Raw genomic sequence first — 16,281 nt, 5'->3', positions numbered from 1 at the left:
ATCGGCCCTTCCTACCCCAATTTCTTTCACTTGCCTGCCATGGGGGCACCAACCTATCAATTGGGTGTCAAGGTGCTGTGATTCTATAGAAATGACAATTTCCCTGTCAGGAATAATCTGAGAAGGTCATTTTCAGATTTATAAGGCCCTAGGAGAAAATTATTTTGACAACAGAAGATTGATTCAAGTTTTGATTCAAAACTGCTGTGAAAGGTCCTTAGCATGTGATGCTTCCAGAAAAGCAGACCACTAGAAGCGTGGCCTCATAAGATGGGACATGGCTTGGCAGGGCCTCCTTAGGAGAATGACAGGGGCAGAGTTCAGGTTGGGGAAGTGGAAGTATAATAAAGTATAATAAAGTATAATATAGTATATATAATATAGTATAATATAGTTTTATATAATATAAAACTATAATATAATATAGTTTACATTACTATAATATAATATAATATAATATAATATAAAGTATAATAAAGTTTTCAAAAGGGTATGACTATGAGTTTGGTGGGTGATAATCAAACACATTTTTTTCTACTTTCCTACTTTGGTGAAGGCTCAACATGGTGGTCACAGATGTTTTCTTCTCTCAAATGATAACAAACAACTCAGGACAAGACGTAGCACCTCTGTAACAGAACTATAAGAGGATTCTTTCCCTCTTTCCTAAGGATTTATCAGAATTTTGTCTCATTTTGAACTCATTTACAATAGAGGAGCAGTTTCAGACTGAATAAGATCCACTAGATGTTTTTTAGTGACTTGCATGTATGTGCTATATAGAGATTATTATACATTATTAGTAAAAACTTTTTAATAAATATTTTATTTATTTTAATAGATAAACACTTTAAATCAGTATGTGTAAGTTAACATGTTCATTTAAATTAATAAATATTTAAAACAAATATGATCATTTAAATCAGTTATGGTCATTATAGGAGTTTTGATGTGGGTTGGCTTTTGGAAAATAAGACTCTGTAGACAAAATAATAAGAGAACAAATTGTTTAAATGGAGTTAAAATGTTTTTCTAGGTTGGAGAGCCTCAGATTGTCAGATTTTTATTAATAAAGTCTGAAGGAAGAGATCAGGTGGAGGCGTTAGGTCCAAGTAGTCAATCACGAGGTTGACACTGAGGGAATAGGACCTACCTAGTATAGTGAGACCTGAAATTCAGGAGTTAGGGGACCCCAGAAGCTGTATTGAAGACCTTTTGGTCTCTGTCTTACCCCTTTATTTATAATGTAATATTCATGAAACCAAGAAAGATACAAAGCTTTTTTGGTGTTCATTGGTATTCATCATTTCCTGGTGTATCAATTCATTTGATAGATGTTTATTGTTGAGAGGCACTAGACAAGAAGCCTCTGTGATATTTTATTAAATATTCCGTATGAATGAACAATCATCAGTGAAGAGGAAGAAAGACATGGCAGAAATATGCAAGAAAACCGTTGTTTAGAAATTAGAAAGAATAAAATCATATCAATTTAGAAAGGAACAGATGTTCAAACAATAAGCAGGAAACCATTAGCAACAGAAAAGAAAGTCCCGTTGTCCCATGATCTGGCATACAGATTTCGATGGCCTTGCTGTCGAAACAGGACAACTCTAGAACAAGGTTAAGGTGATGTCGACCACATAAAGCACATTCAGGAAAAAAGCCTATTGAATCCTGAAACCTTCTCCTCCCCAAGTGACCACATTTTCTTCCTTTCAAGGACTGTCCTTATAGGCAGACTGTGAATAGACTTCCTGCATTTTGCCTTAGTTAATTCCCTCTTTTTCTTTTTTTTAAAAAAGGAGTAACTTGTCATAATCTGAGCTGTGACCCCACTGCTGGATTGGAATCAGCCACATAGTCCCTGTAGGTGTTATCTTTGATCATCAACTACGTGGATTAAACAGAGAACCACAGCTTGTCAGCTGGTGCAGAGTATTTGTCTCAAGTAGTAATTGACTGATCAAATTGGCATAGGCCTACTTTCTGACAGCATTGTTTCAGTTCCATTTCCTCTCTCAAGGGACTGACTGGGCAGGTCCGGGTCATTTCAAACATAGCAAAGTCTCTTCTTCTTGTTGCCTCAATGTTATCACACGGAGGAAAATAACAGATTTACTTTGAGCAATGCAAACTAATACTGATTTGCCTTCAGTGATGAAATATATATGTGACAGCCTAGAAAGATTGACTTGAAAGTACGGCTCTTCCTCCCAAGATAGAAATTATGATTGTGTATGACTGTATATCAGTACACTGAACAATCTGAGTTATGGTCCAGGGACTTATGTTAAATTCAGGCTTAAAAACAATGTGGTTTACAAATTCTTTCCTTACTTGCCTTACAGTTTTCTTATTCTTTATTATCACCTTGCTATACATTTCTATGGTGATTTCTGGACAATCTCCAGCCCTTGTACACACACACACACACACACACACACACACACCACACTTTTTACATTTAGCACTAGGAGTTGGGGTACCTATGTATTAGTTTAATTTGTTATGGAAAATTGCTCTGATGATCCTAAAACATGCTCTTGACACATATAAGACCAGAGACTTTCAGCCACTAAACCTAATTCATCTGCCTCGTTCATACTGGGTTATCATAAATTTAACAAGAAGCCAACCTGGCCACCTTGCCTAGGCAAGAATTATCTCTATACATGTTTAAGGTAAAAATGTTGAGGATTCTTACCGGGCTGCGCCTCTGTGATCAGCAAAAAGGAAGAGAGAACAGACACCTAGTCAGAGAATGATGGATCAGTCAACAGGCTTGGGTAATAGAAGATTTCATAAACAGCTAACTAAACACACACTCCAGGTAATCAGGCCAAAGGAAGACAGGCAGTCATTGTGTTTGTGGCTTATTTAAACCATAATGAGGTTTTGGAGAACCTTAAGGAGAATCTATCCATTGCATAATATAGCTTTGCTAATGAGGATGTACTGGTTTCAGTTATGTGTACATACAGACAAAGCAGAAACATACAAGAAAATTTTACTGATAGATTTAAATGTCTTGTCATACAGAGTTTTTCTTCATATTGTTTGAGGAGGGGAGTTTTAGAAACTGGGTAGTACAGAGAAAACTGTTTCCCCACACAAAAGGGTGTTAGCAAACATCATAGACACGATGCATTTCCCACATAATTCAAGCTTTAATCGGAGCCTCCAAAAATCAGAGAGCAGGATTAGAGACACCTCTTCTTTGCCTAGCTCTTCTCTTTAGTGTTCTGTGGAATGAGTGCGGATGAGGACTTTTTTAAAGTATATGTTCTTGGCCTGGTGTGATTTGGGCAGCCTCACCCAATGGGTAGAATGTGGTGGGGAAGATAAGGAGCTCCTGACAAGCACAGGTGCGAATGATGAAAATTGTCCAGCACCAATAAAACACTGGTGGACCAGATGATGCCTGGAAAAACACAAAATGCTGACCTACGACTTTTTTCTTTCACTCGTCAAACCTTGATCATGGCTGCTATCAATTTACCCCAACAATCTCTGGTTGCTCTCCCTCTTTGGGATTTTTCTGTAGTAACAAGAGTGACTATGATGTGAGTAGGGAAAGAGCTGTTGCTCAGTTTCTCTTTCAGGATATGGGCTAGCTTGTGAATTCACCAGAGGCTACCTGGGACCCAGTACCAGCCAAATTCCAAAATCCAAGCAAGAAGCACAAACACAAAAGTATCTAGCAGGTTGCTTAAATGAAAAAGATGATTCTACTCTCCATAACATAGACAAGAAATAAAAACCTATAGTCTTTTATACCTACTCCAGTTGATTTTACTTGTAATATTTTAGATATTATTATTTGCCATATTTTTCCAGTTCTGTTCCATACGGATCCCATCTTTCTTATAAATCTGTCTATATGCATGGATGCAATTTAAATGAAATTAGAAAAAGGACACGTTAATATGTATTTCTGGGCTTACATTCTTTTACTGACGAATTCATACTGTGTTTTGAGAGAAATCCAAGCACTCTTTTATCTATTTAGACTTTATAATTCTTTAATGACCAGGCTAAAGTTCTTCACTAAAGAAGATGTGGGCATTTATGATTTTGCTTTAATTGCATGTCAAACATTTCCTTCTTAAGAGCAGCATAAAATACAGCAAAGAGGGGATTAAAAGTGACACAATTTTCCCCAAGATGATTATGAGAAATAATGCAAAATAAAATGTGTATTGCAACCATATAGAGGCAGAACCTTAAATTCAATAAACTTTGTTAAGATTATAGAGAACAACACTGTTCAAAATAATTTCAATTATATAAATTCACCCAAATTAAGTCCAGTGAATTAAAAACCTATATATTTTAATCAATATTTCCTGTTTGTATTTTTTCTAGTAAAAGATAACATGAAAAAAAGGAACATCAAGGAACATCTGTTGAAATTCATGTAGTCACAGGTTTATTAACCAAAAGCCAGAAGACCCAGCTAAAAGCTACGGAAAGGTCAGACCCAGAAAACCTCAAGGTCCACAATTAAAAGTGATCTGAAACCTGCAAAATAAAAGGAATTCCAGAAGTCAAATTGAAGGGCTTTCTATACACTAATTATCACCATTAAGGAGCATAAAGCAGTTGTAAGTTCTGCTGAACACGGACAGCAAAATCATTATCCGCCAGGAGGGGAGAGTCTTTCCTTTTAAAAGTTTTATTTTACTCTTTCTCCTGTCATTTCCCAGGAACTTTGAGGCCTTTAGCATTCTATCTTTGTTCTACCAATGTATAGAATTTGCTTCAAAGGCGGAAGGAAACATTCAGTATCTGATCTTGATATATTCTGTAAGCTGAACACTCTCCATGTTAAATCACAAACTCAAAAGCTTGCAGGGCAAGGAGCAGGGTCGCTGTGCACGAGGGAATGAGAGTTTCACAAAGCTTTGGTGAAATGGCCACAACTCAGGGGCCCCATGCTTGCAGCACAAAAATATGGCCCTAATGCTGCCAGATCTTCAGAGTTGTCAGAGAAGACGCATATCTTGATTTTTTTTTAACTTCAAAGATTCTGGCTTTTAAATGGCATTAGAATTGTTTTTAACTGCACAACCAAACAAAACATCTATTCAGTTGTTCAGAATCTGCAGGTGGCCAATTTGTCTCTGATTGCAGACATTTGTATCACACATAATAAGCTCTCAGCAAGTTTTTTTTAATCTACTGTTATTATTATTTCACCTGATTACTCAAACAGGGATTTTGCAATTGGTCTATTTGTTTTCTGAACAAATTTCTTGTGTTCCTAATTAAACATTAATTGCTCAATTCCTTGACTTCTCTTGACCTTCTGATGCATTCTGGAGAAGGTACTGAAAAACATTTTATTTTCCCCTCTATTTTTATCTTGATGTTCAACTTAGAGATAAGTCTTAGCTTGTATTTTGAGGCTATTTTCAAAGTGGGTATGATTTGGTCACTAGAATGAAGATCTTCGGTCAGAACATTTTGCATTTCTAAAATTTATATACTTGGCTATATGAATACGCCTTCCTAAAAGAAAATACTTCAGCAAATGTCCTCACAGCACCCACAGTGTCCTTACCCACACCAGCTTTGTTTTGTTATTTTTCTGCACAAAAGAATTAATTTAAATTCAGCTAAGTAGGCTAACTTAGTCTTTGCCAATGCGGGTAAGTGTTTTAAGATATTTATAAAAAGAAGTAACCAAACACAATCTGTCCGGCTTGTCAAAGTCACTAAATAACCAACCTCAGGTTTTGAAGCTTTACAACATCCTCATTTGCTAAAATTCAGTGCTATAGGGAAACAGAGGAAAATACGTGTAAAGCCACAAAGCACCCAACAAATATTATTTTTATACAGTCTAGTCATAGCAAATTCAGTCATTCATGGTAGTGAATTTTCTAGGAAAGAATTAGAATATATGATGATTATGTTTATTATTATGGTCCTAACCAGTTTCTTGTTTGCTTTCAAATGCTTCAGGGTGAAGATAACCTCTCTGGCAAGCACCTATTTGATGTCCCCACCCCTGCCAACTTTTGTGTTTGTCTGTATTTAAATTTGTTCCCATAACTATTACAAGTCAGATGACTGTGAATGCCTGCCAGATCCAATAGGACTTGGTAGAGATGATCTTCCGAAATTCCATTTAGGAAGAGACACAAAGAGCCTATTACTAACCAAGATATCACTAAAAGTTGACTGGTTTGAACAGCAACAACGTGGGCATTGCCAAAGAAAAACGAGGCAGGGGAGCAGGAGAAGGACTCATCCTTAGAGGCACAGCTAACAATGCAAAGGAGTACTTGTAGTTGAAATTGCTGTAAGAACAAGAGGAGGAAAACCAATGAGGAACAAAGAGTTTTTAAAGCACCACGGATAAATTTCAGACTACATAGTCCTGTCAATATTTGAAGTGGCCAAATCTGGATAATTCAGAGAAAGATTCAGGGTCAAAGAGAATAAATGAAATGGGCAAAATACTGTTGACTGAAAAAGAAAAGCACAATGCAAGAGTTGTGAGTTAAGTTTTATTTGGGGCAAAGTGAGGACTATAGCCTGGGAGACAGCATTTCTGATAGCTCTGAGAAACTGCTCCAAAGAGGTAGGGGGGCAGGTCAGTATACATGTGATTTTGGTGAAGGGGGAGTACATGCAGTCAGGCACATATTTTTTGCAGAAGGTTGCTGCTAGTCATGAGGAGCAGCCATCACCATGAAGGATTTTAGTGCTTTTCTATATATGAAGAGATGCAACAGTTGGGCTCATAAAATCTTCTCCTGAAAATATCTAACCATCTGAAGTTCTGCCAGTTTTTCCCAGAGCACAGATTGCCTCATTCCTGATCTCCACCCTGAACTCCTTTCAGGAAGTGTTGAAGGTCAGCAGCTGCAGTGGCTCATAATTTAATCCTCGTAGAGGTAGATGGAAAGTACCAATTTATAGTCGGCAATACAAAGAAAGGTTGCTGAAGCACACCAACGATCTGTATGTCACATAGCATGTGACCCAGAGTTGACTCGCAGTTACACAGAAGTGGGCCATTCAATTTAGTAATAGTAATAGTTACAATCGTACTAATTTTATTTTTGGAAGCAATGTCATTGGGTCCATATTTTGACAAATTGTAATATTTTGATTCTGTCTTTTGTTCTTCCTGTGTCTTCTGTTCTTCCTTCCTCAAAAAATCACATGAAATTGTTACCAGTACATTTCCTGCATGTGGTACAGAGACTGCCAGGCTTGGGTCAATGGGCAGGATGGGAGGTTTAGCAATAATTACAGCATCCACTTAGGTGAGGTCAACAGACAGTCAACTACTTCTCGGTGTGTGTTAACATGGAAACACAATATTTTCATATTTTCCACTGGAGAGGTCACGTGTATCAGCCATGCATTAGCATCCTGGGAACATGTTCCCATAAATTAGGCAGCTGAGACAAGAACAGTGCATTTTTTTTTTTTTTAGTAGATCTGTTTCATTGCTGCTCTTAAAAAAAAAAAAAAGATGTAGATACATCCTAACAGATCTGTACTGCCATTGAAAAGGATGCTATCATGCTGTACATTCAAAGAAAATTTAACAAAGAAATGTTTGCCTAGCTCATGGTAGATATATGTAGCTTGACTAACCCAAGTGGAAGCTGCAATAAATGAAACTTAATACTAAAATATTTGAACATATGCCTGTGATTGAGGCGGAGGTGAATCTTTACAAAATTACCCTGTGGCCCTTAATAACAGGTTTGGAAAATCACTTAGCAACCAGCTTCCTTTTATCCCCATGGGGCATAATTAGACTGTGTCCTGGTTCACAAAGGTTTGTTTTTAAAATTCAGAATCTTGTTTAGGTGTTAAACACAGTCAGTCATTAGATATGCAGATGATGAAAATGAACAGAATAAACAATGTTTGGCCAAGATGTAGAAAGGATTTGTTGTTTCTTACCGGACTTTTCCTCTAAAAGCGTAGGCATGAGGAGGAAAAATAAAGAGAAAATGAAAGAGGTGAAATGTATATTCAAGAAGATACCACTCAAGGCTCAGAATAACCTTACTTAAAGCAGCTCTCTAAGGCATGGCTTTTATAAATGTTTCCTGCGGATGTCTGATATAGTCATACCCAGGCTGCCAGCTTTATACCACCCCAAAACATGCCACTTGGCCATACTGTTTTGAGCTGTAGGCACTTGAAAACAGCAAAATCAGGAGAGACTTTCTATGAACAACCTTAATCTGCCTAAACATAAATCTTCCAGTTGTCATAAGGGTTTCACCAGCCAGGAAGGACTGACTCAACATAGGAGTGGAGACCAGAAATCAACACCATGCCCAGACAAACTCTGTCACAAACTATCATATTTCCCATCTATGCTTCCAAGGGTCCATTCATCTTCCCTAAATTACTCTCCCTTAAGAAGCCTCCATCCCTCTCCCTTTTCCCTGTTAAGACGGTATTTAATCCTGAATTCTGAAGACACCTCTTCGAGTTACTCAATTTTCCTGAGTGTTTGCCAGGTATACAGGAATAGACATGTTAATAAACTTATGTTCGTTTTCCTCTTGTTAATTCTGTCTTTTTGCTGAAGAGTCCCAGCTGAAAACCTAAGACGGGTTGAGGTAGTTTTGCCTCCTGTCCAAGTTCAAGTGATAGAGGACATAGGTGTGGTCTCCATTTGAGCACATTCTAAGCTCTCTTTTGAATGGTTTACTTTTATCAAATAGATTTGTACTTTCAAAACAGAGAATTATGCTTTGTAATATTGAAAGGAGCGGGAAAATTCCATGAATGCATTGCAGCCAAGCATGAAACTAAAATGTGAGATTTTCCCAAAATTCTAATCCTGTCAGGGAACATGGTACCTAGTATCTTCTCCCAAGATACTCTGGCTAGAACCATCAGTTCTTCCATCCCATCCTTCATTTGTCCCCACCCCGCATTGGGCAATGACAAATTATTTTCCTGGTGAGTGGTCCCTGGCCCCTGGGAATGATCTTTTCTTTCTTCCACATCTGCCTTAATGAGGGCTTCATTTCTTGCTGACAGTAGTACTCCACCAAGCTCCTCCATATTTCATCTCCTAAATCCATCCTTTGTACCATCCCTAGAATTATTTTCCAAAAATAGTGAAGTCAATGTATTACTCTGCCCTGCAAAAACCACTCTATTATTCAGAAAATAGAATGCAACCTCCATCCTGTAATTTAATGCCTTTGTGATGGGCTTCGTCTTACCTTCACTCCCTCGTCTTCCACTGTTGTCTGTATGAAGCCTACACTTAGCTGCAGACACTCCTTCTCGTCTCCTGAACTTGTAGCACACTCACACTTCCCTGCCTTCTGCTCAAGCTGCTTCTTCAGCCTTGATGCCTTTTCCCTCCCTCTCAATTACCATCTTACTTATTCTTCAGGGCCAGTAACGTTTCCTCTATGAGGGCCTTCCCCAAGGGCCTTTCCAATTAGGATAAATTGTTCCCTGGCATTTATTAGCCTCAGAGAAAACAGAGGTACAAACGGGTAGTATATATTTTTGCAGTTCTTATTTTGTTCTGTATTATTTAGATGTCTCCATTCGATTATTAGCTCCCAGTAATGGTTATGAATAACCTCTGTCTAGCCCCAAACAGAGTGCAAATCACACAGTAGGCACTCAAAGCATGTCTATGAATTTTATTTTTGTGGTCATTAAAACATTATACAAATGTTTGAAGCATAGTGTCTTTTAAAATATAGAAAGATGGGGGGCTTCCCTGGTGGCGCAGTGGTTGAGAGTCCGCCTGCCGATGCAGGGGACACGGGTTCGTGCCCCTGTCCGGGAAGATCCCACATGCCGCGGAGCGGCTGGGCCCGTGAGCCATGGCCGCTGAGCCTGCGCGTCTGGAGCCTGTGCTCCTCAACGGGAGAGGCCACAACAGTTAGAGGCCTGCGTACCACAAAAAAATAAAAAATAGAAAGATGAATTGCTCTCTGAAATAAGGCTGAATTGTATATAATATATAGCCCAAGGGATATGGCCCCAGTTGTAATGGTTCCTTCACCAGCTCCTATAAATGTGTCACTTAGCTCCTATTTAACTGTTGATCTTTCTGCCCATTAGTGACCTCAGGGGCTGATATGTGTTACCAAGGCTCCAAGGAATTGGCACAGCTTTGCACAAACACTGGTGTAGAGCTATGTGATCAGCTCTCAATGCTCTCCTATAGCAAAAAGAAAACGAGTGTTTCAGCATAACTGAGGCTCAAGATAGGGCCCACATCCTAGGTGCTGCTTTCAGACCCAGACCCTTGCGAAGTAGCACAGAAAAATGAAAATGCTTAAGGTCCAGGTCCTCGATTTACAAACAGAAAGAATTTTGGGGTTAAGATCAAATAGCTTCAAAGAAGTTGTCATGGAAGGAGGTGCAAAAGTTTTTATATATTCAAATTAGCTTAACCCCTTATTTTCTGCTTGCTTTTGCACAAGACATACTGTTCCTCAGTTCCATAGGTTGTAAAGTAGGGATGATTGCTATCTTATAGAACAGTTGTGAGGATTAAAAGATATGGATGATAGTGACAGATAAAATTCACTGAGAATTTACTATTATTGTTTTACCTTATGAGGTTGGTGTCATTATTATTTCTAATTTACCAGTGAGGAAAAGGAAGGTCAGTTGCGTTCCAAGGTCACGTGGTTACAAAGGATGAGAGTGGGACTAGATCCCAGCTTGTCTAACTCCAGAAAGCCTGGGCAGGGGTGGGCTCATGGCACAACCCAATTCCCCTGGCCCTTATCAGCACTGGGATTTAGAAACAACAGAGCTAATAGCTTGCAGATCACAGAGCCTGGAAAATAATCTTGGAGTTTTCCAATGGAAGGAGTTAAATAGGTCATGCCTGTCTATCATAGCAGGTCACAGGGAATGAACTTTTCAGAGAGTGAGCTTGTATTTTTAGGCATGGTGTCAGATCTTAGAATTAAACTCTGATTATATAGGTAAATTTCTCAGCCTCTTTCTAGAATTAAGTGCATTTTATTAAATTAGAATCAGAAGAATAAACATGAACACATGAGTGATAAGGGCCCTCCCCTCCTGCCCACTCCAGGCTAGATGATGATTAAACCATCTTTATTCAATATGTTGTTTTGATTGTTAGCAGCTATCAACACCTAGGCTATGGCCGTTTGGCTTAAGGGTTTCTTCAGAATGTTAAACAACCAAAGATAAAACATGACAAGACAATTCTCCTTTGGGGAAAGCAAATATATTTCTTGATTTAAAATGAGCTAATAGCATCAGAGTGATTTTTAATTATGGAAAAGATAATAAAAGAAACAAAAAAGACATGTATACCTCCAGGTACTCGTGTTCACAGAAACAAAGTCAGTGAATTTTTGGATTGAACAACATATATACCTAAAATATAACCACTGTCTCTAAGTGCAGGGATGTTCCTGTCCTATGGCCTGAGATAACATAATTCTCCAATTTGCAAGCCTTGTTGAAAGGTAGTTCATCCTTATGATCGAGGAAGCTTTCCAAGGAGCACACAGGCCCCTGCCCTCTGTGGATGGAGTCTCTCTCTGGCTGCATTATCCTAAATCACTTTCTAATGCAAGTAGTCATTCAAGTTAGGGCTTGTTGAAGCCTTCATTCTGCACGAAGGGCTAGAAATCTGCAGCATTTAAAACTGAATTCTGTTGGAGACCCAGACCAAAGCTAACTGAGGTGAATAGAGAAAATATACACCAGAGTTTCAATGATCCTTACATGGAGATTTTGTGCTCTAAATACACCCCTGTCCTCTGAACAAGGAACTGAGCTGCCATGGGAATTTTTGGCATCAAGTTTCATAGAGTGGGATCAAGACACAAAAAGCCAGATCTAATTTAGAAGCTTTTTAAGAGTCCACAATTGTTTAACCTGAAAAATAGGATAGCTATATTTTGAGTCTATATTTTAGCTAATGAGATTTTTTATAGATATAACCACTTCCTACCAGTTATGTATGAATAGTCAGGTATTCACAAGGAGCAAAAGGGTTATTTACTCATTTATTAAACCAGTAACTGATATTTATTGGGTACCTAATAAAGACCAGACACTATTCTTGTACCTTGGTGAACAAAACCGTAGGAACAACAAACAAAAAACTTCAATGAGCTTTTTGGGGGGCAGGGGAGGAAATAGATAATAAATATAATAAGTAAGCAAAGTATTTAGTATTTTAGAAGATGATAAATGCAATTTTAAAAAGTAGAAAAAATATAAGGGTTTGGGAATACCAGGGTAGAGAGTTTTGTGATTTTAAATAAGATGGTCAGGAGAGGCCTCACTGAGAAGGTGACTTGAACAAGCACCGGAAGCTGAGAGGGAGGTGGCAGTGCCAGTATCTAGAGGAAGAGGGCACAGCCAGGGAGCTGGGAGGGGTGGTGTGAGAAGGAAGAGTGGCAGGTGTTAGTCTGGGGTCGTGGTGTCCCCACCGCGAGGGTCTTGAAGGCCAATGTGAAGATTGGATTCGTTCTGCTCCCAATCAGGAGTTCTCAGCATGGACGTTTAGTCACTCTTGGTTGCTGAGAAGAGGCATTGATGAAACAGATGAAACAAGACCAGAAAATGCCTGGATGTGACATATGCTGTTGTTTTTCACTACTCTTTGGGAGCTTCTTTTGATTCCCCATGTACCATGCTAAAAATAAAATAAAATAAAGATGGGCTTCACACAGGCTGGGAGGTAGAAAGAGAGTTTCAACTGGGCAAAACAGAATGAGACCAGTCCATCTTGCCTTCCCTCTGTGTCGGCCACTTCAGGACGAGTAGCTCAGACTGGCACGCACAGCTCTGTACCACAGCTGTGCTGGTGGCTGATTTCAAACAGTAGTTCTTAAGGTCCAGTTAGTGGCTGTCCTTTAGATAATATAAGAGACAGAAGGAAACTTCACCTTCATTCTGTTTAGAAATGAAATTTCCCCCAGTCTTTGAGGAAACATTTTCTGACATAATTAATATGGGTGATTCGTACTCTAAGATTTTTTTTTCTAAAACAATGAAAAAGTACATTCATTGCTGTAGATTATTTCTGACACTAAAAAAAAAAAAATTCTCCTTTAAAGAACAAAGGGATAGATCCTTTTTTCTTATACTGTTATACTTACTTTTATACTATTATTCATACATTTATAGAAACTCTTTAGTATAAAAATAAATATAACAGTGTAAAAAGATAATAAAGTATCTACCCTTTATTCTCAAGGTCATGGACCACTAAGTGACAAATCTGAGATGAGAAAACAGACATCTCATTAGGATGTATGGGATTAGGGAAAGAGAATTATGACAAAAAACTGGTAGCCTCAGAAAAGGACACATTAATAAACTTTAGAAAAGAACCTACAGATAACCCCTATAAGAGAAGAACAGTTATTGTTCATACTGATCATCCATCTGATAACGAAGAAAAACTTGGTTGAATTGAAGGGGAAAAGATAAAAAATTTTCTCTCTTTATAAAATAATGCGAGGGATATAAGTTGTCTTATATCCCAGGGAAACACCAAGTTCCGTACACGTCCCACAGTGAAGAGCATCCTTCTGTTCAATCAACCAACAAATTTTGTTTTGTTTTTGGCTGCACCACGTGGCTTGTGAGATCTTAGCTCCCCAACCAGGGACTGAACCGGGGCCCTGGCAGTGAAAGCGCCTACTGGACTGCCAAGGAATTCCCAGCCAACAGGTATTTTATAAGTACCTATTACGTGCCATTCAATGTCCTAGACTCTAGAGGAAAGGCCCCATTAAGGCAGGAGCAAGAACCTATAACTTCTGGGTGCAGGATGAGTTGTCATTAACCCAACACTTGCTGAATTGTTCACAAGTTATGTTTCTGTTACAAACTTATTTTCCAAAATGATTGCTTCTTTACAGGGCCCATTCTATCCCGAATACACCATTAGCTAATAAAAATGGTTTTAAATTCAACTCTACACTGGTAGGACTAACACAACCAAGGCAGAAGACCTTAAAGATAGAAAAATTAGCCTTTTTGATTACAATTAGCATTGTAATTAAAAGACTAAAAGCATATAATTCAAGAATTTGCTACCTCTGGTTGAGGACATCCTAACATTTTTATGTGTGTCAATATTGTAAGTCTATTGTTTCATTCAATTAGATTTTAAGTTGGTAACAGAAATTGAGGGTTAAGGTCTCTGACCCTGGTGTTCACGTTTCTGGAACCCCCAATCAGATTAGGTTGTCTGAGATAGAAGAACACAATGAAAGAATCTGCAGTTATGCAAGGAAACTCTAACTCTTACATCTCACAAAGAGAAGCAAAATACCAGGTACTCAGAGGGTACAACCAGTATTAGTTGGAGAAATAATAACAGAGGCAATCCAGATTGAATTAATATTCTGCTCATTTTCAAGGAGATCAGAACATATAACAGTTCAGGGATTTCTTCTCACCATCGTAGGCTGGGCATAAGGGTTTGGAAAAATGATATTTTAATTTTAAATGTCAGGGAATGGGAGCAACAGAGAATTCCCTAAGAAAAAATAGTAACGAAGGAAAGAACATACACATATCAGATATGAAACAAATTCTTCTGCGAGTAAGTCACACGGCTTACTATAATGCAGGAAAGAGAAGAATATATTTTGAAAAAGGAAGATCCCACCCATCTCCCCATCTATCCTTCTCTATAAGGCCTGGAAAAAAAGAGATACATCTCATGTGCCAACTCCAGAAGATTTTGGTCAGGCTGCTTGCAGCTCTGTCTAGAGGGGGCTTCTCAGACTACATCTGGGATGTGGGATCTAGTCGCAATGTCTGTTGAGGGTTTGGAAGGGGAGTGGCAGTTTATATGCTTCATGCTTGACATCCCTGATCTAATCCCAACCCAAATCATGTTTGATGCGTTGAACCCAAGCTGAGCCTCTCCCCTCCAACTCGTTGTACTGGAGGTCTGGGCTGAGCGCTTAGCATCAGAATGCATGCAATCTTTACCTTCCCCTTGCACCGTGCTGAGTTTCTACCAAGAGTGAATGCCAGTGTGTAGGAGACTGGAGCTCTCTTCCCCCACCGATGACTCTTTGATTTTACTGAACTCAATGGGGTGCTGAACCTTCTGCCCAAGTGAGGACAGGAAAGGGAGCGGTGCTACCAAGCAGCAGCAAATTCAGGGATTTTGCTCGCTGGCAGGCTAATTTGGGGGTGGGGGGTCACCTGGAATAGGCAAACAGCACCAGACTGTCCTCAATTAAAAGCTATCTCCTCCTCCCCAGATTTTTTGATTAAATAACTCCATTATGGATGGCAAATCTCCAGGAACAAGATTAAACTAATTGCCCCTTCATAACTCCATGTCAAATTCTTTAATTCCTTGTATCACTGAATTTTGCAGGGGAGAGAGAGGAGGCAGTAGCACACATGCCAGGCTAGGTCAACTCCTACTCTCTCATCATTTCTATCAACCCTCTTCTGCTTGACTTTGCTCAAGTCCTCCCTCGCTATTTTTATTCTCTTTCTTCCTCCCACAAGTCTCTGAACTTAAGGAAGAGAGAAATGGAGCTGAAGAGGGAACCGATACTTACAGAGCCCATTCCTAGGTGATAGGCACCCAAGTGGGCATTTTGCAACATTACCTCATGTCATCTTTACATCAGTCCTGAGAAGGTAGGCATTACTGTTCCCATTTTACAGACTTGGGAACTGAGATGCTGAGTTAAGGAGCTTGCCCATGGACACAGAGATAATAAGATACGGATTCAAAAGCCTGTGTTCTCTCTACTTAACCAATGGGCTTCAAGGAAGTGCTCTTTTTCTTGGTCCCCTTGCTATATCATCAACCTGTCCCTAAAACAGAGCACTTCCCGTAGAGATTCTTGGGCCAGAATATGCACAGCAGAGTATTAAAGTTGAGAGGAATTTAAAAATAATTGAATCACAGACCCTGATTCAATGTAGATGAGAAAATATACTGTGGTGGTTTTTATTTGTTTTTTTTTTTTTTAATATACTGTGTTTTTAACTTGGCAGAAAGGAGGCAGATGCTGGAGTTCAAGTCCTGGCCCTCAAAACTTCAGCTGCCTCTTGATCTTTCGGAGTTGATGTCTTCCGTAAAATAAGCTGAGCGCCACCTCCCTGCCTACTTAACAGTGTAGCTTGCTCATTACATCTTTCTGATCATGACAGCTTTTGCAAAACATGAACCATTATTATAATGAACCATCCATCTAAAAAATGCTTGCTGATTGATTGATTAGGGGAACTGAAATATATGAGTCATATAAAAACAAGGTGTCTTTCTTTAAC

The 16,281-nt window shown here is 38.8% G+C and overlaps 1 protein-coding gene across 12 annotated transcripts in view; it reads right to left on the bottom strand.

The window, feature by feature from the left end:
* The window catches only part of SGIP1 (SH3GL interacting endocytic adaptor 1), a 218,285-nt gene that overhangs the window by 80,167 nt on the left and 121,837 nt on the right, over positions 1-16,281 (bottom strand). The window contains exons 7-8 of one of the 12 annotated variants that reach the window (XM_032612050.1): positions 7,936-7,947; positions 2,708-2,719 (exon numbers count right to left, since the gene is read on the bottom strand). The exons of the other annotated variants lie outside the window; for them this stretch is intronic. Coding sequence (XP_032467941.1) covers positions 2,708-2,719; positions 7,936-7,947 — 24 coding nt within the window. The remainder of the gene's footprint in view (positions 1-2,707; positions 2,720-7,935; positions 7,948-16,281) is intronic. 12 annotated transcript variants of the gene reach the window in all.

The sequence above is a fragment of the Phocoena sinus genome, chromosome 1, assembly GCF_008692025.1.
Source record: "Phocoena sinus isolate mPhoSin1 chromosome 1, mPhoSin1.pri, whole genome shotgun sequence".
In the NCBI taxonomy this organism is placed as follows: Eukaryota; Metazoa; Chordata; class Mammalia; order Artiodactyla; family Phocoenidae; genus Phocoena; species Phocoena sinus.
The sequence above is the reverse complement of the archived record's forward strand: the minus strand, read 5'-3'. Positions and strand labels throughout refer to the sequence as shown.